Source organism: Schistocerca cancellata, chromosome 4 (assembly GCF_023864275.1).
Source record: "Schistocerca cancellata isolate TAMUIC-IGC-003103 chromosome 4, iqSchCanc2.1, whole genome shotgun sequence".
NCBI lineage: Eukaryota > Metazoa > Arthropoda > Insecta > Orthoptera > Acrididae > Schistocerca > Schistocerca cancellata.
This window is the reverse complement of record NC_064629.1, coordinates 185,982,203-186,009,693: the sequence shown is the minus strand read 5'-3', so window position 1 is coordinate 186,009,693 and position 27,491 is coordinate 185,982,203. Positions and strand designations below refer to the sequence as shown.

General features: G+C 44.8%; 1 protein-coding gene across 1 annotated transcript in view; it reads left to right on the top strand.

The window, feature by feature from the left end:
• Positions 1 to 27,491, top strand: part of LOC126183614 (WD repeat, SAM and U-box domain-containing protein 1-like) — a 218,763-nt gene that overhangs the window by 19,547 nt on the left and 171,725 nt on the right. Inside the window, exon 5 of the mRNA XM_049925730.1 lies at positions 25,525 to 25,730. Coding sequence (XP_049781687.1) covers positions 25,525 to 25,730 — 206 coding nt within the window. The remainder of the gene's footprint in view (positions 1 to 25,524; positions 25,731 to 27,491) is intronic.

Sequence of the window (27,491 nt, the reverse complement as noted above, 5' to 3'; positions counted from 1 at the left end):
GATCTTGCAGACTGAGGGGCAACCTCTGGAACAGGACAAGCAGCCATGTCAGGCCGAAGATCAGTATCAGCCTGAGACAGAGCCTGAAACTGGTTCGTCAGACAAACTGGAGAGGCCTTCCGTTCAGCCCTCTGGAATGTCTTTCGCCCCCTGCCACACCTTGAGACGACCTCCCACTCTACCACAGGTGAGGGATCAGCCTCAATGTGGGCAGTATCCCGGGCAACCAGAGTCGTAGTCCGATCGGGGGATGCGTGGGTCGAGCTGGCCGTCCCCGACAAACCCCCATCCGGACCCCCACAGTGATGCCCATTGGCAACAGCCTCAAGCTGTGTGACCGAAGCCAACACTGCCTGAAGCTGGGAGAAGAGGGATGCCAACTCAGCCTGCATCCGAACACAGCAGTTGCCCTTTCTGTACTTGCCCAAGGCCATCTAACCTAAAAAACCGCCCAGCCCACGCCACACAACCCCTGCTACCTGTGTAGCCGCTTGTTGCTCCTCTTGTGCGGAAGGGGTCCCTTGGGACCCTCTCTCCCAAGGTCTTCACGAATGCTGCAGTGGAAACTGGCTGATGGCTGAAGGAGCCAAAAGCTGCTGGACAAAGAGCTTCACGGTGTTCCTCCATGCTTGAAGCTACTTTGGAGAAGTCTTCCCAGCAAGCCCCTAAAGAGAAACGAGAGGGCAAGCAAACAGAGAACTTTTCTAAGAAAAAGGACCCTCCGGTGACCCAAACACCACGACTCCCTACCAGTCCTGCACCTGCAGGTGAGGTGGATATCTCAGCATCCCCTGAGGACCTGGATCTCACTGATGCCTCATCCACAGTAGGAATGGATACAAATACTCAGTTGGTGGCAGCAGGTGACCCAGAGGCGTAACCTGCTTCCTTGCATGCTTCATGCCTTCCCAGCCTCATGATAATGTCATCCTCCAGTGGTTTTTTCCACCACCTGGCTGAGTTGCGGCAACTGTTAAGCTGTACACCTGCTTTCTGCATTGCCCTTCAGGAAACCTGGTTCCCGGCAATGTGGACCTGTGCCCTCAGTGGCTATAGGGGATATGACAAGACCTGTGGTGACTATAAAGCCGGTATTACACGATGATCCGCTGCGAACGGTACTGGTCTATCGCGACAGCCATCTAGCAGTAGAACGGGTGAAACTACGAAAATTAGCACACCCATTGTCTGCACCCAGGGATAGAGAGCAGTTCTAAACTGCCATCAATCCACGCATGCACAGTAGGCAGCGATAATTCACGCATGCACAGAAGGGTGTACCACGGTGCTTTCTGCTTGTTGTTTGGTTATTGTAAGGCATCTAGTGGCTAATTTCAGACGTTCATGTTTGGGATTTTTCGCATTGGGGAACTTCTGCATTTTTTTCTGTTAGCAGGTTTCACAAATGCAGAAAAGAAACTTTTTTTTTTTTTTTTTTTTGCAGCAGACTCTTATATACTAGCTGTTTGTGAAAGGATTTTTTCTATGGATAGCTTCGTATTCTAGAAGTGAAATGGAGCAGAGAGGAATTAAGCGTCTGAAATCAGGCATACAGCGAGGAAAGGTGTATGTATGACCCACTGTATCATAATAAGGTAGTCTGAAATTGTTTCTTTCTGAGGAATATGCATATAACGTTATACGGTGCTTTTCGATTTGTATCATAATGCCTTAGTTACGACAGTTCAGGTTTGATTTAATTGCACCTCTTGCTTGATTTCAACATGCCAGAAAAGAGAAACTGGCAGTGAAAGGGAGAAAGTTCGTGCAGTTTGCCCCAGTGCAACAGACAAGGACTGCAAAATTCGAGTATAGTCCAAACTTGGAAAAATAACACAAGGTCACCTAAGTATCGGTCATTTAATGTGTTGCAAATTGCAGTGCTTACATCCATAACAACTTTTGAAATGGTTGGCAGTTCTATTCTGTGGCTAAAAGCCAGACTCTTAAAAGATTCCCCATTCACCAGGAAACTTAATGTTACAACAAGCCAACAACATAACAGGGCATTCACTGGTATTTTATTAGTGATCTAGGCTGGTATGATCACAAAACATAACAATATAATTCTTACTTTCTAGAAGGTGAGATAGCTTCCCTCATGACTGTGTCAAACTTTCTGTTTCCATCTTCTATCATAGACAGCAGCTTCTCAAAACAGGCCATGTCCATCCTAACGAAGTTCCGAAATTCTTGCGGATCTTCGGGCCTCAGTTCTTTCATTAACAGTGAATATATTTCCCTGCCTTCCACCCTTTTTGTCAGCCAGGGTCGAACCCAACAATGTTTGACTTTTCGTTTTCGTCGCCGTTCTGCCCTAATCCGAAGATTCACTGTCACTGCCAGTGCAACAGCTCCAAAAACAAGTGGATCCTCCATGTGCAATATGCTGTATAAATGTAAATTTCGATATACATATACCTGTGTAATCAAGTGTCGTAATATAAAACTGTTGCATCTGTAATTCAGAACAGTACTAACCTACATTAGAGAAAAACTATTACTTACTACGTAATGGTAGAAAACAATTTCTTTATAAATAGGAACCTTGAGTTCACAAATAATCTGAACGTATGACGCTTCAGTATATCATACAGTCGCCCTCAAGTTGCGTGCGGTAGAACGAACGACTTTACAAGACATTAGGACATAAGACATCTATTTTCGTTTCGCACATACAGTCTACTGCTGCGCATGCGCCCTAGGTATATCCCGCGTGGATGGTGTAATAGGTTGGAAGTGAACCAGTCTGTAGTTACAGGTATGCACGTTAGGGGCGTTGGTACATAGGTGTACGGTTTAGGCAAATCGTGTAATACACGCTTAATAGTGTCAGTTGAAGTTTGTGTCTATGTCCTGAAGTCAGTATGCAGTGAACCTGTGGCCCTTCAAATTCCTCTTGGAGATGTGGCTGTCAGGATAAGGACGATGCAGGAAATATCTGTCTGCGATGTATATCTTCCTTCAGATGGTGTAGTACCCCTGAACACATTGGCTGCACTGATCCACCAACTCCACAAACCTTTCCTACAGGGTGTATATGCAGACAAGAAGAAAAAATTCCTGGATTTTTCCCAGATCTCCCGGTTAAAAATACATTTTCTGCCGGGTGAAAATATGCTATTGCCATGTTAAGTGACAGTATACTTTGCCTCGGAACTGTAAAACTTATCCTTTGATAGGATATGGTTTTATACAGCAGCGTAGAATTTCCCGGCACTTTAGAAAACGATACTCAGAGGGAAAAAAGATCTTTGATGTGCAGCAACATGTACGCTACATATTTTCGTATTATGAAAGTATAAATTCGAATTCCACCAACAGAAAAAGTTAATGGTTTAAATTAATATACATAGTGTTGCTACAAGAAAAGCAAAGCTTTTGCATATAATATTTGTCTCGAAGATTAATAAGCTACAAGAGAAGCTAAGCTTTCACTTATAATGTTGATCTGTTTAGTGCATATTACACATTAATATACACCACACAAATACGCCAGCAAAATTTTTAATACCGACATAAATCTCTGATCTTCTGGGCTCGAAATTCTTCTAAATAGCTCATCATCAAAGATTTGATTTTTAAGAGAGACCAAACACCACTCTGTGATTTAAGAAATCCATCGTACATTCTCGCACATAGTTCATCGTGCATAAAAGAAAATTTACTTTGAAAATAACGCTTTCCTAACAACAATTCGCAATATTTTCCCCATGACCTGTTAGAAATATGTTCATTTCAGCAGTTGTCAGGGAGCGCCAGATAAGAGTTGCCATTGCGCTTGTGCAGCTATGATGATGTGAGGATACTCCAAGAGCATCAGAATTTCGTGAACCATACTAAAATGCATAGTTCGCCTTACAGTGCACATTGGTATGTCCAGATTCTCAATGACGTAGGCCTCGACCAGATATGAAGCTTTTGAGTGTGGTTTTTGGGATCTAAATTTTCTTGGAGTACCAGTACTGTATTATCTCATGTTTGGTTCTTTATTATGGCATAATGCCATACGTGCTAGAAGATGAAAATGTGCACCTGAAATGCAGCGAACAGTTGAAACTAGTCAATAGTGTGGAATAAATTGACTGCCTCAGCAGGAAAGCTTAATAAAAGCCAAATTTATTTATCAAACTGACAAAAATAACTTCATTGTTCTGCAAGGTTATTAATGCTTGAGTATCAGAAAGGTGGAAATAAAATAAAATCAGAAACTAGTAGCATAGTTTACCCTTCCGTAATTATGTGAATGTATTATTCACTTGATAGCTCCCAGCTACAGAAATTAAGAAAAAATACTTGTAAAAACTAAGTTCATTTTGTAGCGCACCTTTCTGAAGAGTCTGATACATAAAAGATATATCTCCGAGGATATGTAAGACACGTTATTTGGTCTTAAGTGTGCAGTGAAGTTCCACGCATCTTCAAACAACATTGTTATACCGCACGTCTCTTTATTTCGCTCTGTGGAACTCAAACGTGTATATTTTGTAATGGATGCTATCAAACAATTTCAGGACAGTGGAAATTAAAATGTCCTGTAGCGCCTCTCCTGCTCCCAGTCGGCCGGTTTGACATCCTGCTCCCCCCCCCCACCCCCCCTACTTTTTTTTTAACCCTCTCAATTAATACTGGATAGGATTATTTGTAACCAGGAGAACAAGAACTCTTCAGAAAAACTGGACTCTTTATTGCCTATTAGCTAATAACTTGCTCTTCTGTGTGACATAAAATTGAATATAGGACACCTAAAACCAGTAAGGACAAGAGACGGGCAAGACAGTTCACATTTCTTCAATCCTTTGGTCCTAGCAATTTTTCTCTCTAATCTTGCTACAGCTTTACATGGCGTGCTTTCCTTTCTGCGAAAGGACTATTACCTTATCAAAGTTCGTCAAATGTTTTGCTACATGAAAAATGGAAATGTCGTTGTCTAATACTGAAAAAGCTGTTAATACAACAGTACCCAAGACTGGTGTGGTTTCTCAATCTGATTAAGTCTATTTTGTCACTGTTCGCTGGAGAAAACAAAATAGGCCTTTCTAATATTTCAGCAGTTGTAACTCACACCAAATAAGTAAGACTGTTTTGGCAATAATGATCATTTTTATAATACGTCAGAATATAATTCACGAAGTACCAAAACAAAATACCTATTTGGCCTACTACAAGCAAAAAGCTTTACGTTAGGAAATAGTTTCACATTTAATTCATACGCTCCAGTTTCTTATGCATGAGACCAAAAATTAGTAGAATGAAATTTTTGTATAAATTTGGAATCGTCATATTCTTCCATTATTTGTGTGATGTCCCCGTTTCTTCTCCTTCTTCGTTCTAACAAACAGTCTTGTCATCACTAATTCTCTAACTATTCCTACCACTGCCAAAACTCATTCTCCGGTTAATTTCACTAACACTGCCACAATCACCGGTTTAGTTATCAAGCAATTATTCTCCGGTCAGGCATTATTACGTGTTCGTACAGTGCGTTTTCCACGCTACTCTCAGAACGGAACTTAAGCAGTTGCTAGCCGGGGACTACAACTGACCCTGTCTCATGTGGCGGTTGATCAAAAGATTTGTCAAAATTTCACTTTCTTGGATACACCGAGAAGATAATACGTAATCTTTCTTACTTGTTAATTGTTTATTTCCACTCTGGTAGTCTGAATCTATGAATTTCGCTAGTAATTATAACAAGGGTGAACATCCGCAAACCGAATCAACCACATAAACAAGCAGCACTTGGCATCCACCAGTTCGGCTTTATTCCGCTCAGCTCATATAGCCCTGTCCCGATTTGTCTGTATTTCTAAATGTGACGAGGATCCACTGGCAGAGACATGACATACACAATGCACGCATTCAAAAATCAACTGATAATTCATTCAGAAATCAACTTAGAATGTGTTCAAAAACCAGCAGGGGTGTGTTTCAAAATCATATGAATAATCGATAGACCGATGTGCGCTGGATGCTGGGTGCTTTATGAAACATGGTTTTTCTCTCAAGAATATGAATTTGCCCCCTCCCCCCGAAATTGCCGCCCGGTTCAGATACCCGGGTTTGCTCTCACTCCGCACTAGATCTGGGCCTGCTGCACACGCGTGAATCTGGCAGCTTGGGCGTGCCAGTAAAATTTTTCTGGGTATCATGTGGCTGGTTGCTGCTTACACAGCCAACAGCCACATTTCTGCAGCCAGAAGCGGGAGAAGGTACTACTCGTACGAGACTCAACTGCGCATGTGCATGAGCCCACTCGTAACTGATTAAATGAGTCTAATGTAAACAGTTGTGATGTCATGCTCATCGAGGGCAATTTGTTGTTATGAAGCATTGCATAGTCTTCCGAAAGCCTTTGACACATTTTGCTGTTGGCAGACGCTTGTACGAGCACTGTGTTATTTTATATGGCGCATTTTCTTTGCAATTCAAGTTTTATTTTCGTTTTTTTCTCTCGTTTATGTTTTAATGCTGCAGTATTAGTCTGCAGTATTACAAAAATTTAACTGAAAACTAAAACAATGAAAAATTCCCGGAATTCTAAAAAATTCCCGGATTTTTTTCGGTATTCTCCCAGATGAAAAAATTCCCGGGTTTTTCCCGGATCTCCCAGTTGTCCCGGGTCATATACACCCTGTCCTACTTTTGGGAGATTTTAACACCCGTAACTCCTTGTGGGGTGGCGCACTGTGCTTACTGGCCGAGGTAGAGATGTCGAAACTTTCCTCTTTCAACTCAACCTCTGCCTCTTAAATACTGGGGCCACCACACATTTCAGTATGGCTCCTGGCACTTACTCGACCATTGATTTATCCCTCTGCAACCCAGGACTTCTCCCATCTGTCCGTTGGAGAGCCCATGAGGACTTGTGAGGTAGTGACCACTTTCCCATCTTCCTGTCATTCCCCTAGCGCGATTCCCCCAGACATCTACCGAGATGGGCTTTAAACAAGGCAGACTGGGATGCTTTTACTTCTGCTGTCACCACTGAATCTCCCCCACAAGGTACCATCAATGTGGTAGTTGCGTAGGTCACTAGAACGATCGTTTCTGCGGTGGAAAACACGATCCCTTGTTCTATACTGTGCCCCCAATGAAAATCAGTACCTTGGTGGTCGACGGAAGCAAAGGGAAGCAAAGGGAACTTCACAGCAAACATAAACATAGCCAAAGCCTTGCAGACAAACAAAAATTACGCGAAGCGAAATGTAGTGTGAGGAGGGCTATGCGAGAGGCGTTCAATGAATTCGAAAGTTAAGTTCTATGTACTGACTTGGCAGAAAATCCTAAGAAATTTTGGTCTTATGTCAAAGCGGTAGGTGGATCAAAACAAAATGTCCAGACACTCTGTGACCAAAATGGTACTGAAACAGAGGATGACAGACTAAAGGCCGAAATACTAAATGTCTTTTTCCAAAGTTGTTTCACAGAGGAAGATTGCACTGTAGTTCCTTCTCTAGATTGTCGCACAGATGACAAAATGGTAGATATCGAAATAGACGACAGAGGGATAGAGAAACAATTAAAATCGCTCAAAAGAGGAAAGGCTTCTGGACCTGATGGGATACCAGTCCAATTTTACACAGAGTACGTGAAGGAACTTGCCCCCCTTCTTGCAGCGGTGTACCGTAGGTCTCTAGAAGAGCGTAGCGTTCCAAAGGATTGGAAAAAGGCACAGGTCATCCCGTTTTCAAGAAGGGACATCGAACAGATGTGCAGAACTATAGACCTATATCTCTAACGTCGATCAGTTGTAGAATTTTGGAACACGTATTGTGTTCGAGTATAATGACTTTTCTGGAGACTAGAAATCTACTCTGTAGGAATCAGCATGGGTTTCGAAAAAGACGGTCATGTGAAACCCAGCTCGCGCTATTCGTCCATGAGACTCAGAGGGCCATAGACACGGGTTCCCAGGTAGATGCCGTGTTTCTTGACTTCCGCAAGGCGTTCGATACAGTTCCCCACAGTCGTTTAATGAACAAAGTAAGAGCATATGGACTATCAGACCAATTGTGTGATTGGATTGAGGTGTTCCTAGATAACAGGACGCAGCATGTCGTTCTCAATGGAGAGAAGTCTTCCGAAGTGAGAGTGATTTCGGGTGTGCTGCAGGGGAGTGTCATAGGACCGTTGCTATTCACAATATACATAAATGACCTGGTGGATGACATCGGAAGTTCACTGAGGCTTTTTGCAGATGATGCTGTGGTGTATCGAGAGGTTGTAACAGTGGAAAATTGTACTGAAATGCAGGAGGATCTGCAGCGAATTGACGCATGGTGCAGGGAATGGCAATTGAATCTCAATGTAGACAAGTGTAATGTGCTGCGAATACACAGAAAGATAGGTCCTTTATCATTTAGCTACAAAATAGCAGGTCAGCAGCTGGAAGCAGTTAATACCATAAATTATCTGGGAGTACGCATTAGGAGTGATTTAAAATGGAATGATCATATAATGTTGATCGTCGGTAAAGCAGATGCCAGACTGAGATTCATTGGAAGAATCCTAAGGAAATGCAATCCGAAAACAAAGGAAGTAGGTTATAGTACGCTTGTTCGCCCACTGCTTGAATACTGCTCAGCAGTGTGGGATCCGTACCAGATAGGGTTGATAGAAGATATAGAGAAGATCCAACGGAGAGCAGCGCGCTTCGTTACAGGATTATTTAGTAATTGCGAAAGCGTTACGGAGATGATAGATAAACTCCAGTGGAAGACTCTGCAGGAGAGACGCTTAGTAGCTCGATACGGGCTTTTGTCAAAGTTTCGAGAAAATACCTTCACCGAAGAGTCAAGCAGTGTATTGCTCCCTCCTACGTATATCTCGCGAAGAGACCGTGAGGATAAAGTCAGAGAGATTAGAGCCCACACAGAGGCATACCGACAATCCTTCTTTCCACGAACAATACGAGACTGGAATAGAAGGGAGAACCGATAGAGGTACTCAAGGTACCCTCCGCCAAACACCGTCAGGTGGCTTGCGGAGTGTGGATGTAGATGTAGATGTAGATGTAGATGTAGAAATTGCTGAAGCTATTAAAGAGTGTCGGCGAGCTCTACAGCGACATAAATGGCATTCTTCCCTAGAGCACCTTATAGCTTTTAAATGGCTCCGTGCACGCATTTGCCAGCTTATAAAAAGACGGAAACTGGAGTGTTGGGAGAGGTACGTCTCGACCATTGGGTGCCATCGTCACCTTCCCAAGACTGGACGAAGATCATACATGTTTGTGGGTGCCACACCCCGACAGATGTTACTGGCATTAACATCAGTGGCGGGTTATCCACCAACACAAACACAATTGCCGAGCACTTTTCTGAGGACTATCCTTTAGCGTCTGCATTGGAGAATTATCCCCCAGCATGTCGCACCCTCAAATAGCGGATGGAAAGAAAAGCCCTCTCCTTCACTGAACGTCTCCATGAACCCTAAAATACTCCATTTACAGAGTGGGAGTTCCTCAGCATTCTTGCACATTGCCCTGACACATCTCCAGGCCAGATCGGATCCACAGTCAGGTGATCTAACATCCCTTGTTGGACTACAAGTGACATCTTCAGTCATCTTCAACTACATCTGGTGCGATGACATCTTTCCATCGCAATGGCGGGAGATCACCATCATTCCAGTGTTCAAACATGGTACAAAACTGCTTGATGTGGATATCTATCGGCCCATCAGCCTCACCAACATTCTTTTTAAGCTGTTAGAATGTTTGGCTGTTGTGTTGGGTCCTGGAGTCACATGGCCTACTGGCTCCATGCCAGGGTGGTTTCCACTGGTGTCGCTCTGCCACTAATAACCTAGTTTCCCTAAAGTCTGCCATTCAAACAGCTTTTTTCAGACGCGAACACCTGGTTGCCGTCTTTTTTAATTTACGAAATGCTTACGACATGACCAGGTGACATCATATCCTTGCCACATTATATGAGTGGTGTCTCTGGGGCTTGCTCCTGATTTTTATCCACAATTTCCTATCACTCCGTACTTTGCGTGTCCAAGTTGGTGCTTCCCATAGCTCCCCCCCATATCCAGGAGAATGGGGTCCTGCACAGCTCTGTATTGAGTGTATCTATATTTTTAGTGGCCATTAACTGTCTAGCAGCTATCGGGTCACCCCTCTCACCTTCTCTGTATGCAGACAACTTCTGCATTTCGAACTGCTCCACCAGTACTGATGTTGCCGAGCGGCGCCTACAGGGAGCCATCCACAAGGTGCAGTCATGGGCTCTCTAGCCCATGGCTTCCAGTTTTCAGGCATGAAGTCATGTGTCATGCACTTCTGTCGGTGTCATACTGTTCATCCGGAACCAGAACTTTGCCTTAATGACGATCCACTCACTGTAGTGGAGACATTTTGTTTCTAAGGACTGGTTTTCGATGCCTCATTGACGTGGGTTCCTAATCTTTGTCAGCCGAAGTGGAAGTGCTGGCAGCACCTCAATGCCCTCCACTGCCTGAGCAATACCAACTGGGCTGCAGATCGCTCTATGCAGCTGCAGCTCTACAGAGCCCTTGTTCAATCCCACATTGACTATGGGAGCCTGGTTTACAGTTCAGCGGTGCCCTCAGCATTGCGTTTACTTGACACAGTACACCACTGTGCGTTTGACTGGCAACGGTAGCTTTGAGGTCGAGTCCAGTGACCAGCATCCTGGTGGAGGCCGGAGTCCCACCATTGAAGGTTAGGCGTGCACAACTGCTTGCCAGTTACGTTGCACACATTCGTAGTTCACCTGAGCATCCGAATTACTATCTCCTCTTCCCACGGCGTTTCATCTCTCACGTCGTAGGCCCAGGTCAGGGTTACGATTGCTGTTCGCATCCAGTCTCTTCTGTCTGAAGTGGAGTCCTTGCCTTTACGCCCTATACGTGAGGTCCATTGACGCACACCTCCATGGTGTACACCTAGGCTGAAGCTTCGCCTGGACATTTCACATGGTCCTAAGGACTCAGCTATCCCCGCGGCTCTCCGCTGTCACTTCCTCTTGATTCGTGACATGTTCCGGGACCATGAAGTGGTTTACACTGATGGCTCGATGGCTGATGGTCACATTGGCTTCGCGTATGTTCATGGAGGACACATTGAACAGCACTCCTTGCCAGATGGCTACAGTATTTTCACTGCAGAACTGGCGGTCATTTCTCGTGCTCTTGAGCGCATCTGCTCAAACTCTGTCGAGTCAGTTTCTTCTCTGTACTGACTCCTTGAGCAGCCTACAAGTAATTGACCCCATCATCCTTTGGTAGCAACCTTCCAGGAGTGCATCTATGCTTATGGTTCAGTCGTTCCATGTTGTTTGTGTGGACCCCAGGCCACGTCGGAATCCCAGGAAATGAACATGCCGAAAGGCTGTCCAAACAGGCTACACGGAAAGCGCTTCTGGAGGTCGGCATCCCTGTAACTGACCTGCGATCATTATTATGCCACAAAGTTTTCCAGCTTTGGGAGAAGTGTGCAAGACCTCCATGTGGGCCTCTCACAGGGGCTCTGTGGTTCTCTGTCGGCTCTGCATTGGTCATGTGTGGCTAACACGTGGCTACCTCCTCAGTCGTGAGGACCCGCCTTGGTGTCACTGTGGCTCACATATGACTGTCGCCCACATCTTGCTGGCCTGCCCACATTTAGCCACTCTGCGATGGACTTGTAACCTTACCAGCACACTACCTTCGATGTTGGGTGACAATGCCTCAACAGCAGATTTAGTTTTATGTTTTATTCATGAGGGTTTTTTTTTTTTATCGTACCTTCTAAGGGTGGGCATTTAGCCTTCTCTCAGAGGCCGTGACCCCCCACCATTTTAACTTTGTTGCACTTTCTTTGCATTCGTTTGTGTTGGTGGTCCTTATATGTTTTCATCTCACCTTGTCTTTTTGGGGTGGACATTTTAATGTGTTGCAGAATGGCTGGCTCATCCTCTTTTATTATTGTAATCAGCCAGCCCAGACCATCTGCTCTATGCTTTTAATACCTCCTTCTACTTTTCCTGGTGGTGTATGTTTTCTCCGTTTTTTGTTCCATTTGTTTTCACACACACACACACACACCGTATGGCCCTACATGGTGCTGACTGGACTAAATCTGTATTTTGGGAGGTGTACTGGTTGTAGTGCGGGTAGTATCAGGTGGGACAGGTGGAGGAAAAGGGAGGTGGGTGGCTGGGAGAGTGTTGGGGGCTGAGTGGCTAACAGTTCGATGGGAGGAAGCTGGTTTGCTGTCTAGGAAAGTGGGAGGGGGGGATGGCAGGTATATGGGCTCAGAATGTAATGCATGATTGTAGGGCCAGTGGGGACTGGCACACGCTGAAAGCAGTGTGAGGATGTGAATTCAGAGGAGCTGACAAGACAGAGGAAGGGGAAACTGTCAGAAGGAGGTGTGGGGGGTAGTGGATTACTTGAGATTGAGGGCAATACAATTACGGGAGTGGGGATATGTTGTAAGGATAACTCTCATCTGCATAGCTCAAGGAAGCTGGTCTACATCTACATCTACATCTACATCTACATCTACATCCATACTCTGCAAGCCACCTGACGGTGTGTGGCAGAGGGTACCCTGAGTACCTCTATCGGTTCTCCCTTCTATTCCAGTCTCGTATTGTTCGTGGAAAGAAGGATTGTCGGTATGCTTCTGTGTGGGCTCTAATCTCTCTCATTTTATCCTCATGGTCTCTTTGATTGATATACGTAGGAGGGAGCAATACACTGCTTGACTTTTCGGTGAAGGTATGTTCTCGAAACTTTAACAAAAGCTCGTACCGAGCTACTGAGCGTCTCTCCTGCAGAGTCTTCCACTGGAGTTTATCTATCATCTCCATAACTCTTCCGCGATTACTAAATGATCCTGTAACGATGCGCGCTGCTCTCCGTTGGATCTTCTCTCTCTCTTCTATCAACCCTATCTGGTACTTATCCCACACTGCTGAGCAGTATTCAAGCAGTGGGCGAACAAGTGTACTGTAACCTACTTCCTTTGTTTTCGGATTGCATTTCCTTAGGATTCTTCCAATGAATCTCAGTCTGGCATCTGCTTTACCGACAATCAACTTTATATGATCATTCCGTATTAAATCACACCTAATGCGTACTCCCAGATAATTTATGGAATTAGCTGCTTCCAGTTGCTGACCTGCTATTTTGTAGCTAAATGATAAGGGATCTATCTGTCTATGTATTCGCAGCACATTACACTTGTCTACATTGAGATTCAATTGCCTTTCCCTGCACCATGCGTCAATTCGCTGCAGATCCTCCTGCATTTCAGTACAATTTTCCATTGTTATAACCTCTCGATACACCACAGCATCATCTGCAAAAAGCCTCAGTGAACTTCCGATGTCATCCACAAGGTCATTTATGTATATTGTGAATAGCAACGGTCCTATGACACTCCCCTGCGGCACACCTGAAATCACTCTTACTTCGGAAGACTTCTCTCCATTGAGAATAACATGCTGCATTCTGTTATCTAGGAACTCTTCAATCCAATCACACAATTGGTCTGATAGTCCATATTCTCTTACTTTGTTCATTAAACGACTATGGGGAACTGTATCGAACGCCTTGCAGAAGTCAAGAAACACGGTGTTGTATAGCTAGTGAAGGCCGAAATGCACGCGTTAAAATCAAGCAGGCTGGCGTGAGGTCTGAAACAGGATACGTAATGAATGCTATAAAGAAAAGTACGTAGCTTCTGGAATACTTAACTTTAATCCACATTTGTAGAACATCTCTGTTGATGATACAATAATAGACTCGCAATATAAATGGAATACGGCGCCTTGCTAGGTCGTAGCAATTGTAGCTGAAGGCTATGCTAACTATCGTCTCGGCAAATGAGAGCGTAATTCTCAGTGAACCATGGCTAGCAACGTTGGTTGTACAACTGGGGCGAGTGCTAGTACGTCTCTCTAGACCTGCCGTGTGGTAGCGCTCGGTCTGCAATTACTGACAGTGGCGACACGCGGGTCCGTCGTATGCTAGCGGACCGCGGCCGATTTAAAAGCTACCACCTAGCAAGTGTGGTGTCTGGCGGTGACACCACATTCCTCCCCCGCAAATCGGCGAACGGTTGTGTTATAAGGCTTCCGCCCGCCGTGGGGAGGACCCCATGTTGACGTATGCGATGAGGTGGGGAGCCTAACAACAGGCGAGGCTGTGCCACCCGCACCCGGCCATTCGATCCGAGGGGAGCTAGGAAACGCCTGAAAACCTAGTCCAGGGTGCACGCCAACATGAGGTGTATGCGCCCGTAGATTGTCAGGAGGGGCCGAAGGGTCGACATCAATCGAGTCGGAGCACCCGACTGGCGAAGACGACAGCTGGTCCGGAGTGGGCAAGAGTTCCATGGCGGAGGACATCTGGGCACGGGAAGCGATCGGCGGCGCGTGACCCAGGGAGGCGCCCGGCGGTTGCAGCGACGTGTCCACTGCGGGCGGCGGCGGCGGCGGCTGTGGCGGCGGCGCGACGCCATGGGGCAAAATGGAAGGCATCGTCGGTAACACCTGGGGATGAGGCGAGCTAGTATATGGGTCCCCAGGGTGCCGACCAGACGGCACCGTCGCTGAAAGCAGACGGGGAGCGGCAGAACCCGTGCGACGACAGAGGCGCAGCTGATTGAGATGCCGACGAACCTCACCAGAGGCACCCAAAACCAGATACATAGTGCGGCCGAGGCAGCGAAGAATGCGCCCTGCGAGCCAACGCCGTGAACTGCGATAGTTGCGACAATATACAACGTCGCCAGGAGCAAAAGCAAGTGTCTGCCGCTGCGCAGGAACCTGATGCGGCGGATGCAGCAAAGACATCAAGGTTCGATGAGGACGACCGTGGAGCAACTCAGCCGGCGAGCGACCATCTCGGGGCTGAGAGCGATACGAAGACAAAAAAAGCAACAACGCATCCGCCCGAGAATGCGACTCTTTCAATTTCAACATCTGGGACTTGAAAGTCCGGACCAAACGTTCAGCGGCACCGTTTGAGTGAGGTGAAAACGGTGCGGATGTCAGATGTTGAATACCATTGGCCTTGCAGAATGACTGAAACGCTGCGGACATGAATTGTGGGTCATTGTCGGAAACAATAGTCTGTGGAAGACCTTCAATGCAAAAGATAGCGGACATCGCGGGAATGGTGGCAGAAGACTTCGTGGAGGACTCCGGACAACAAAAGGAAAATTACTAAAGGAATCCACCACAAGCAACCATCGAGCATTCCAGAATGGACCAGCAAAATCTATGTGTAAGCATTGCCAAGGAGAAGTGGCTTTCGGCCATGCAAAGAATTTCCACGGTGGTGTGGATTGTTGTTCGGCACACGCCATGCAAGAAGAGCACATATTTGTAATCGCAGCATCGATTCCGAACCAAGTACAGTGCTGACGAGCAAGTTGTTTCGTTCGCACTATACCCCAATGTCCTTGGTGGAGAAGCTGTAAGACAGAGGACTGTAACGAACGTGGGACCACGACCCTGGACTGACCATTATCAGAACGCAACAGCAAAACTCCACGTCGAGCAAAAAGTCTCTCCTTGGGAGCAAAAAATTGGCGAACCAACGGATCCTCGATCCGTGACTTTGACAAGGGCCATTGCGTAGCAACAAAACGCAAAACGGTAGCAAGGACAGGGTCAGCAGCTGTGGCTGCAGCTACACGACGAAAATCAATCGGAAACGTTTCGACCACGTCATCGGTTTCCGCATCAATGAACATACAAGCAAGTTCGGAAGAATCAAATGCTTTATCCTCGGCAACAGGCAAACGGGACAACGCATCGGCATTTCCGTGCTTAGCAGTGGACCGATACAAGATATCGTAACGGTACTGCGAGAGGAAAAGAGACCAGCGAATGAATTTCTGCGCTGTACGTGGAGGTACAGGCTTGGTCGGATGAAAAAGCGATGTCAAAGGTTTGTGGCCTGTGATGATGGTAAAGTGACGACCATACAAGAAATCATGAAACTTTGTAACACCAAATACGAGAGCCAAAGCTTCTTTCTCGATCTGTGAATAATTTCTTTGCGTTGACGAGAGCAATTTGGACGCAAAGGCAATAGGGCGATCATGCGAACCATCTTTGTGCGCAAGCACAGCACCGATCTCGAAATCCGATGCATCAACCATCAACAAAAGGTGTTTCTGGGGATCGAATGGCATAAGGCAAGTATTAGAAAGCAATGCCGATTTCAGCTGGCGAAAGGCGCGTTCGCATTCTGCCGTCCAGACGAACGGAACACCTTTGCGGCGTAAGCAATGAAGCGGAGCTGAAATGGAAGAGGCATGGGGGATGGAGCGATGATAATAATTTATTTTACCCAGTACACTCTGTAGCTGCTTCAAATTCTGCGGCGAAGGCAAGTCTTGTATGGCACGGAGATGCTTCGGACTGGGATGTATGCCTTGAGCATTGATTACATGTCCCAGATATGGTAAATCACGAGCAAAAAAACACACATTTGTCCTTCCGCAAGCGAAGACCAATTTGTCGCAAGACCTGAAATAATGTTCGGAGATGGTCTAAATGTTCGTCGGCCGTCTTTCCGGAGATCACAATATCGTCCAGATAGTTTGCAGCAGTAGGGACCGACGCACAAACAGTTTGTAAATATTGCTGAAACAATGCACACCCGAATGGCAGTCTTTTGAATCGGTACAAACCAAGATGCGTGTTAACCACCCATACGCGCTGGGATTCTCCGTCCACCGGTATTTGCAAGTACGCATCTGCTAGGTCCAACTTTGAAAAATACACTCCTGAAAATTGAAATAAGAACACCGTGAATTCATTGTCCCAGGAAGGGGAAACTTTATTGACACATCCTGGGGTCAGATACATCACATGATCACACTGACAGAACCACAGGCACATAGACACAGGCAACAGAGCATGCACAATGTCGGCACTAGTACAGTGTATATCCACCTTTCGCAGCAATGCAGGCTGCTATTCTCCCATGGAGACGATCGTAGAGATGCTGGATGTAGTCCTGTGGAACGGCTTGCCATGCCATTTCCACGTGGCGCCTCAGTTGGACCAGCGTTCGTGCTGGACGTGCAGACCGCGTGAGACGATGCTTCATCCAGTCCCAAACATGCTCAATGGGGGACAGATCCGGAGATCTTGCTGGCCAGGGTAGTTGACTTACACCTTCTAGAGCACGTTGGGTGGCACGGGATACATGCGGACGTGCATTGTCCTGTTGGAACAGCAAGTTCCCTTGCCGGTCTAGGAATGGTAGAACGATGGGTTCGATGACGGTTTGGATGTACCGTGCACTATTCAGTGTCCCCTCGACGATCACCAGTGGTGTACGGCCAGTGTAGGAGATCGCTCCCCACACCATGATGCCGGGTGTTGGCCCTGTGTGCCTCGGTCGTATGCAGTCCTGATTGTGGCACTCACCTGCACGGCGCCAAACACGCATACGACCATCATTGGCACCAAGGCAGAAGCGACTCTCATCGCTGAAGACGACACGTCTCCATTCGTCCCTCCATTCACGCCTGTCGCGACACCACTGGAGGCGGGCTGCACGATGTTGGGGCGTGAGCGGAAGACGGCCTAACGGTGTGCGGGACCGTAGCCCAGCTTCATGGAGACGGTTGCGAATGGTCCTCGCCGATACCCCAGGAGCAACAGTGTCCCTAATTTGCTGGGAAGTGGCGGTGCGGTCCCCTACGGCACTGCGTAGGATCCTACGGTCTTGGCGTGCATCCGTGCGTCGCTGCGGTCCGGTCCCAGGTCGACGGGCACGTGCACCTTCCGCCGACCACTGGCGACAACATCGATGTACTGTGGAGACCTCACGCCCCACGTGTTGAGCAATTCGGCGGTACGTCCACCCGGCCTCCCGCATGCCCACTATACGCCCTCGCTCAAAGTCCGTCAACTGCACATACGGTTCACGTCCACGCTATCGCGGCATGCTACCAGTGTTAAAGACTGCGATGGAGCTCCGTATGCCACGGCAAACTGGCTGACACTGACGGTGGCGGTGCACAAATGCTGCGCAGCTAGCGCCATTCGACGGCCAACACCGCGGTTCATGGTGTGTCCGCTGTGCCGTGCGTGTGATCATTGCTTGTACAGCCCTCTCGCAGTGTCCGGAGCAAGTATAGTGGGTCTGACACACCGGTGTCAATGTGTTCTTTTTTCCATTTCCAGGAGTGTATTTTCCCGGGCACAGTTTGTCAAAAAGATCTTCCGGGCGGGGTAAAGGAAAAGTTGCAGTCACTAGTTGAGGATTCACTGTTGCCTTGAAGTCCACGCAAAGTCTCAATTTTCCGGAAGGGTTTTGCAAAATTACTAAGGGTGATGCCCAGAGAGAAGCCTGCACACGCTCAATTACACCTTGTGATTCTAAATCATTTAATGTTCTTGCGACCTCATCACGCAATGCGTGGGGAACATTGCGCGCTCTGAAGAATTTCGGTTGCGTGTTGTCTTTCAGTTCCAAATGTGCTTCATAGTTCTTAGCGCAACCCAGGCCCGGTGCAAAAATGTCTGCAAATTCTTCACATAGACGAGAAACACTGGCTGAAGGCACAGTCTGGTTCACTGATAGGACCTGATTTACGATAGACAAGTTAAACAACTGAAATAAATCTAAACCAAACAAGTTCACTGCAGAAGAAGAACGAAGGACGTAAAATGACACAAGTTTTGTTTGTCCCTTGTATGTTGCAAGAAGGCTGCACTGTCCTAACACAGGGATATGCTGTCCGGAATAATTATGTAACTTAACATTTGTGGCACGCAACGGAGGTGCGCCCAGTTGTTTGTACGTGTCTTTATTGAGCAATGAAACTGCAGCTCCGGTATCGAGCTGGAAAGGTATCAATTGTCCATCAAAGTCCAAATCTACAAAAAGTTTATTGTCCTGCTGACGACAAGAGCGACTGTTTTGTGCAACGTGAACAGACACTGGGACAGAATCACTTGCTACTTGACGTGATTTCTGTCGATGTCGACGCACACTTTGTGTGGGATGAACACAGTCACTGTTAGAGAGATGAGCACTGGGCGGAGTGCCATTAACTACATGAATGTCCATGGGCGAAGGTTCACGAGCCTGAGTATTCTTGGTTCGATTCCGGCGCGAAGCAAAGGGCCTGGAATGGTTGTGAGTGTCCGATCTGAGCTTTTTCTGGCAAACACTTTGAACATGACCTTTCTTATTACAGAAAAAACAAATAGCTTGGCATGACGGGCAATTCTCACGCGAATGTCTAGTAGCACACCTCGGGCATGATTTCACTGCATTTGCTTGCTTACGCGGCACACGGGGCTGCGCGGACGTGTGCGAGGGCTGTTTACAGTTCCGTGCAGCTCGCCCGGCGGGCCGGTTAATGTGACACACAGCTGGTGAAGTTTCAAATGATTCCTGAGCAAAGTCAAGTGTGTCTTGCCTATCCAATATGTCTATCGCTTGTTGAAGGGAGGGATTGACTAGTTTCAAAATCTGTTCCCTTATGTGAACATCAGAAACGTTCTGTGCAATTTCATCACGCACCATAGTATCTGAATAAGGGTGTCCACATTCACATTCAAAAGCACAGTCCCTTGTAAGGCCTTGCAAAGTTGCAACCCACTCCCGATTAATCTGACTGGCCGTACGCTTTGTACGAAAGAACGTATACCTTTTTGCAACTACATTGACTGTTTCTTTGAAGTAGGCATCTAAAGCAGACAAAATTTCGTCGTAGGACAGAGTTGCTATGTCGCGTCGGGGAAACAATTTCACTATCACATGGTACGTCTGCACCCCGACGGATGCTAACAAAAAAGTCTGCCGCTCGTTACCTTGAATTCTGAAGGCGGCGAGATGGAATCCAAATTGGCGTGACCACTCCGTCCATGTTTCCACTTCTGCTTGAAAATTACGGAATGGTGGTGCAACTGCGTGTTGTGGCGGCGGTAGCGGTGAAGCGGCGGCGGCCGCATCGTTTTGCAGTGCACGTTGACCCTGGACGAGCTGTCCAAGGGCATCCAATAAGGCCTGTGTCTGCTGATTCTGCAAGCGATAAAATTTGGACAGTACATCTGGAGAATGTGGCGAAGCCATGACACAAGTAAATTAGTGCAATACGAACGCGAAATCCTCTTTTAAGCCTCGTCGCCACTTGTTGTATAGCTAGTGAAGGCCGAAATGCACGCGTTAAAATCAAGCAGGCTGGCGTGAGGTCTGAAACAGGATACGTAATGAATGCTATAAAGAAAAGTACGTAGCTTCTGGAATACTTAACTTTAATCCACATTTGTAGAACATCTCTGTTGATGATACAATAATAGACTCGCAATATAAATGGAATACGGCGCCTTGCTAGGTCGTAGCAATTGTAGCTGAAGGCTATGCTAACTATCGTCTCGGCAAATGAGAGCGTAATTCTCAGTGAACCATGGCTAGCAACGTCGGCTGTACAACTGGGGCGAGTGCTAGTACGTCTCTCTAGACCTGCCGTGTGGTAGCGCTCGGTCTGCAATTACTGACAGTGGCGACACGCGGGTCCGTCGTATACTAGCGGACCGCGACCGATTTAAAAGCTACCACCTAGCAAGTGTGGTGTCTGGCGGTGACACCACACACGGCATCTACCTGTGAACCCGTGTCTATGGCCCTCTGAGTCTCGTGGACGAATAGCGCGAGCTGGGTTTCACACGATCATCTTTTTCGAAACCCATGCTGATTCCTACAGAGTAGATTTCTAGTCTCCAGAAAAGTCATTATACTTGAACATAAGATGTGTTCCAAAATTCTTAGTTCTGCACATCTTTTCGACGTCCCTTCTTGAAAATGGGGATGACCTGTGCCCTTTTCCAATCCTTTGGAATGCTACGCTCTTCTAGAGACCTACGGTACACCGCTGCAAGAAGGGGGGCAAGTTCCTTCGCGTACTCTGTGTAAAATCGAACTGGTATCCCATCAGGCTTTGGCTATGTTTATATTTACTGTGAAGTTCCCTTTGCTTCTGCAAATATTAAGCACCAAACTAGGTTTGAACTCAGAATCTTTCACTTAGCAACCACATACTTTAACCATTCCACTAACACACTTCGTGATGGTGATGGAGGCAAGGCTCCATATGGCCTGGATTGTGAAGCAGCCATTGAAATTGAGCATGTTTTGCCACCAGGTGGCCAACTTTGTTCTAGGCAACAATTTGGCATTGGCTATTCATCATGGTGGAGAGCTGGTTGGTCGTCATACCAACATAAAAACCTGTGCAGTGTTGGTATATGACATGGCTGCTTTCGCAGGTGGCCTGGCCTCTGATGTGGTGGGATAAGCCTGTGACAGGATTGGAGTAGGAGGTGCAGAGTGAGTCGATTGGACAGATTTTGCACCTTTGTCTACCACAGGGATACAATTCCTGTGGCAAGGGGTTGGGAGTGGGTGTGGTGTTAGTATGGACTAGGATGTTGTGTAGATTGGGAAGGAGGCGGAACACCACTTTATGGGGGGTGAAAGTATCTTGGGTAGGATGTCCCTCATTTCAGAGCCCTGGTGAAGGATAAGTTTCAGTATTTTTAGTCCAGAGTGATATTGTGTAATAAGGGGACACTTCATTGTCACTGATTCTTGGGGATGGTGGGATGATTGGGGGTGTGAGAGGCCTACTCCAGTTCTGTCAGAGGCTTATCTTGCCCCATCAGAGCCCGGGTCACATGTGAAAGCAGCCATGCCATGTAACAATGTGGCTGCAATTACTGCACAGCTTTTTATGTTGGTATGATTTGACTACCAACCAATTGTTCACCAGGATGAGCAGCCACTGCTAAACTGTTGTCAAGAACAATGTTGTCCACCCAGTGGCACAACGTGCAGCTGAACACATCATACTCAATTTCAAGGGTTGCTTCACAACCTGGGCCATTACTTCTCCACTAAGTTGTGCGATGAAATCACTTTGTATGATTTGTATACCAGTTCTTTATTGCACATCGTACTAAAACCATTGTACAGTAGCTCCATGAGCAATAAAATACAATTTGGTTTTATTTTAATTTTTTTGTAAAGTTTATGCTCTTTGTGACTTATTTACTACAGCAATACATTTAATTTCTTGTGTGCAATATTTTATATAATATGGTTCAATTAAGTAATTTTTTCAATAGTAATTCATTTTTATTAAACCTACTTAAAATTGTAAAATTAGTTAAATGTGTGTATAATTACAATGATGGGAGGCACAGGGGGAAGGGAGGGGGGGGGGGGGGCAAATTTGGGAGTTCTGGCTAGGACACAGGATCACCTCAGTATAGTGATGGGCTGTTGTGGAGCTTACTATGTCACATCCTTATTTTAGAAAAACTTCAGGGCAGTAGCCTACAATGAATTAAGGAAACTTTGAACAAGTACATCTACCTCTACATCTATACTCTGCAAACTACTGTGAGATGCATGGCAGATGGTACATCCCATTATGCCAGTTATTAGGGTTTCTTCCTTCTCAAGTCATGTATGGAAAGTGGGAAGAATGATTGTTTGAAAACTTCTGTGCGTGCAGTAATTATTCTTATCTTACCCTTATGATCCCCATGTGAGCTATACAAAAACTTTGTTAAAGGACTTTCTGGGGATAGTTTACGTCTACAGGAGTCTTCCAGTTCAGCTCCTTCAGTACCTCTGTGACACTCTCCCACAGAGTAAACAAACCTGTGACCATTCATGCTGCACTTCTTGTTATGTATTCAGTATCCCTGTTTATCCTGTGTGGTACGGGTCCCACACACTTGAGCAATATTCTAGAACCGGTCACACAAGTGATTTGTAAGCTATCTCTGTTATAGACTTATTGCACTTCACTAGTATTCTATCAATAAATTGAAGTCTACCACCTACTTCACCCACAACTAAACCAATGTGATCATTCCATTTCATATCACTACAAAGTGTTACACCCAGGTATTTGTACGGGTTGACTGGTTCCATCAGTGACTCATTGATATTATAGTCATAGGATGCTATGTTTTTTTCGGTTTGTGAAGTGAAAGATTTCGTGTATCTGAACATTTAGAGCAAGTTGCCAATATCTGCACCTTTATTCGCCATACTTTTGAACTGCTGATGATTAATAGACCCCTTACCCTTTTGTTCAAATGGCTCTGAGCACTATGGGACTGAACTTCTGAGGTCATCAGTCCCCTAGAACTTAGAACTACTTAAACTTAACCAACCTAAGGACATCACACACATCCATGCCCGAGGCAGGATTCGAACCTGCGACCATAGCGGTCGCGCGGTTCCAGACTGTAGCGCCTAGAACCGCTCGGCCACTCCGGCCGGCTTAACCTTTTGTGTTTGCCGCTTCCTGACACCAGAGTAAATAGGTTTTTCCAAAACAGGTGAAGTGAGTCCAGCCCCACTGGCTCAGTTTCAGTGAAAGGTAGCAAGCAAACTTGTTGGTTAGGGGGAATGTTGCAACACCCTGAGTCTTCCCTGGTCCCTATCCACACCTAAATCTACCATTGACTCGCCACTCAGAGGCAAGTGGACAAGTAATGAAAGATCCTGTACTTTCTGCAGAGAATACAAGATCCACAGGAGAGGATAGTGCTTGAGATAAATGTGGTACAGATATCATGGGTACATGACCCTCGGGAGCTCTTCCAACACACTGGTTTTCAGCAGCTGCCAGTCGTTTGACAGTAGTCAGGGTGATTTCCAGCTGATTATGAACATCATCAACTCATCCCATGTTTGAGAACAGCATTCACAGTGGGTCTACATTTTGGCTGGTGCAATGTATTATAAGGCAGTGGAAAATAACTTTAAATTAAGCCCACTGATCATCTTTCAATTTGTTGAGCTGAAATGTTGCTGATTCCCTATAATAATTGAAGCAAATACTTAAAACAAGATTTCTGTTAAGGCAACAGAAAAACCTGGTGTAAAAATTACTAGTTTCATAAAATGTTTTGGTGTTAATAATAGTTGTTAGCAAACTCGAAAACAGAATTAATTTACGATACATGCAGATAATATACAGGACTACTCCTCTTTAATGGAAAACTAGATGTAATACCATATATTAGTTAGAAAATCTGCTGCAGTAAAAATGCTGATTTGTTACAGATTGCTCATAGATTATGCAGAGGACAGTGGTAGCTTCCAAAAATTCTTGAAAGTGCATGTTTATCTATGTTGATGTTCAGCCAATTCAGTGTTGATGTATTCTTTGGCTGAACTGTAAATTACACACACTGATTTGCTATGAAATATACTATATATCCAAAACACTTGTACCGGAAACTTACAAAAATATAGTTTTGTAAGCATCCAAAAATTCTCAGAATAACCTATCTCTCATGTAATTGTACAATGAAATTAGAGAATGATTGTTTTGGACAATAGATAGGCCTGCCATTCTCAAAAATTTTGACAGAGCAGTGTTAAGTTTAAGCCTACAATTGACGATAAAAGTAAGAGTTTATCACAGTACCCACAAATGTTCAAAATTTCACATTATATCACAGTACAAATGGGTATTGATACAGTCTGAAAGATTATGCGGGAACGAAGTGAACAGTAAGATATGCAAATCTAGAACTTCAAATCGGCACATGATCTTGTACACACGGTTTCACACAAATGAAAATTCCTAAGTCAGTTTTTATATATTATAAATAAATGTGTATGTTGCACAGATTTTTCACTTGGCTGATTCTGTGCACACTTGTACACTAGTGTGCTGAAGAAGAACACTGCAGCTTGAGTTTATCTCAATCAAAAAACCAATTTTGCTGCTTTGTTACCTCAGTCATTTGTAAGCGTAATGGTACACCTTTTTTCCATTTAAGAAAGTAAGGTTACAATGATTGTGTGGTATAGTTGGGAGTAATGTATGTAGGAGATGAAGTATAAAGTAGGATACAGGGCTTTTTATGGGGTGAGTGAGCAACCAAGATTTTATGTAGATGTGGTACTGAAAGTACTCATATTAACCAGCTCTCAAACTGCTCGCAAACTGAAACATGCTATTTGATCCACAAAGCCTTCTTTATGAAAGAGATGATGTAAAGTAGTTAGTTTTAAGAAATATTTCCATGTCCAGGTGTAAACAATCAAATAGGTTGTTGACTGTTATTTCAGAAGTGTGGGTTGTATATATTATCTTACTTTCCAGCAAACATAAAACTACATTCATAAATGTTTCTTCTTTAAACATACCACTAAACTTGAGAGAGAAAAATTGAGGTCCTTTCATTACCACAAAAGTGAAGATGGGTGATTGCTGTGTTCTAATGGATACCTCTAAGAATCAAACTAAGTACTTATCTATGGGGCATGGTGCTTGTAACATCAATGTATCTTCAGTTCATATAGAAACAGAAAATGATACCCATTTTCATTATGAAAGCAGAGTTGGTAGCAGACACTCTGTCTCTGAGACACACTGCCCAAACAATGTGTTTAGTGCTCTAAGATGATGAAGGCCATTACTATTACTATTAGGTGACATAATTAGCGATTAATTTTTACAATTTGTGTAACAAAAAGTATGTATTACTCTCATAGGACGTTCCAGCCACATGAAGGAACCATTCAGGCTGTTGCATTTGCTCCAGATTCCTGCTATTACATAACAGCCTGTTCCCAAGGAGTAATGAAGTTGTGGGAAGTTACTAATGAAGAAGAAACAATTAACTCCCTGATATCAGTTGATGATGTTCATGATCTTGGTGTTACAGGATGTGATTTTTCACCAGTTCAAGGCCTCACAGGTTTGTTAAAAGCATTTTCAATCACCTGCGCCCCTGTATGATGTTGCAGTATAAATTATGTTAATCATCTAGAGTAGCATATGAATGACCATACATATTACAATTACTCAACCACTGAATATTTTTAACTACAGCATCATTGACTAACATAAACATATTAGACTCCACTTAATTATTATTTGAATTTTTTGTATACAACACAGAACAAATCACACAGTAGTACTGCATAATTTGTATTAATCAGGTGCTAATGATCATGTATTAATATGAATTTGCTGTTTTAAAAGGAATTTTTATTGCTGAATCTTAATTCTGTCTTTGTTAGGCACATTAAGATTAAAAGAATGATTCCCTCTGTGAAATTTGTTTTCTTTCTGCATTTATGGAAAAGCTAAAACTTACTCAGTGACTGTCTACTGAGATTAAATTCTTTGTAGGTTTCCCCTACCTGTTTTAATACTTTCATCTTTTAATGTATAAAATGAATATCTCACAAATGTACTGCTAAATGACATAAACTATAATCTATTGCTTATTCACTCTCTGATACTGTGACAATAAATAAGGCCAGGATGCATTTGTGCTCACCAGATAAAATAATGGCTATATTTAACAAATCGCTCTAATGTACAGGGTGGTTATAATTAAACTTTCACTACTTGAGCCAGTGGAGACAGAAAACTATTTACCGTATGGTTACCCAACTTTATAGGAATGATGTTCATACTGTGCACTGCAGGATTTGAGGTTTTTGGTGGTGTTAGTGTCATGATGTGCTGTTAGGCTCCAGGTCTGGTGCGATGACATAGGACTGAAACACAAGCATTGGCGTCCCATACAGTTGCAGACAGTCAACATGAGTCTGGAAAAGGTGAGCAGGGCCTTACTCGTATGTTGTTTTATCAAAACAACAGTGATAATGCTGCTGCTCTTCATAGGTATTGATGCATTAAAGGAATATGGAGAAGTCATCTTTCCATGCCAGGGTTGAAGAACGTGATTGAGAAGTTCAAGTTGACTGACACTTTGGGAATTGTTCATGGGAGAGGCAGAAGGCCAATTGTGCCACTAATCTTTGAAGAAGTTGCTGTTGCCATGTTTGAGAATGATTGATGCAGTGTGTGATCTTCAAGCATTGCACAAGCTGTGTCATTACAGCTAAACATTCCATGGTCAAACATCCCACCTGAGATGTTTCAGGCAGTAGTATAGCAATATCTGGTGTGGTTCCAGGCTGTCATGGATGCAGATGGTCATCACATTGAGCAGCATTTACAACCTGGCATGTAAATGTGCTACATAAGTAACAAATATGTGAAAATGAAAATGTGTTTCTTTTAGTGTTTTATTTGTTATTTCTCTTCCTCATGTCCTTACAAATGTTTCCACCAAGTTTCATTGTCCTACAAGCATGGTCACCACCTCAAGTAGCTAAAGTTTAATTATAATAACCCTGTATAATAAGTGTCAACTTTTTTCTTTTTATCAACATGAAGTCTATGCAGGAGCAATATGTGATGATAAGAGGAGGGATTTTTAGAGCAGGGCCTATGGGTTGGTTTGTTTGTTTGTTTGTGTTGTTGTTGTTGTTGGTGGTGGTGGTGGTGGTGGTGGTGGTGGACATCTTCTTCTTCAGTCTGAGGGCTGATTTGGTACAGCTCTTCACGCTACTACCAACTTGCTTACTGTATATTTTAGTATCCCTCTACAATTTTTATCCTCCACGCATTCTTCCAATACTAAATTGGTGATACCTTGATG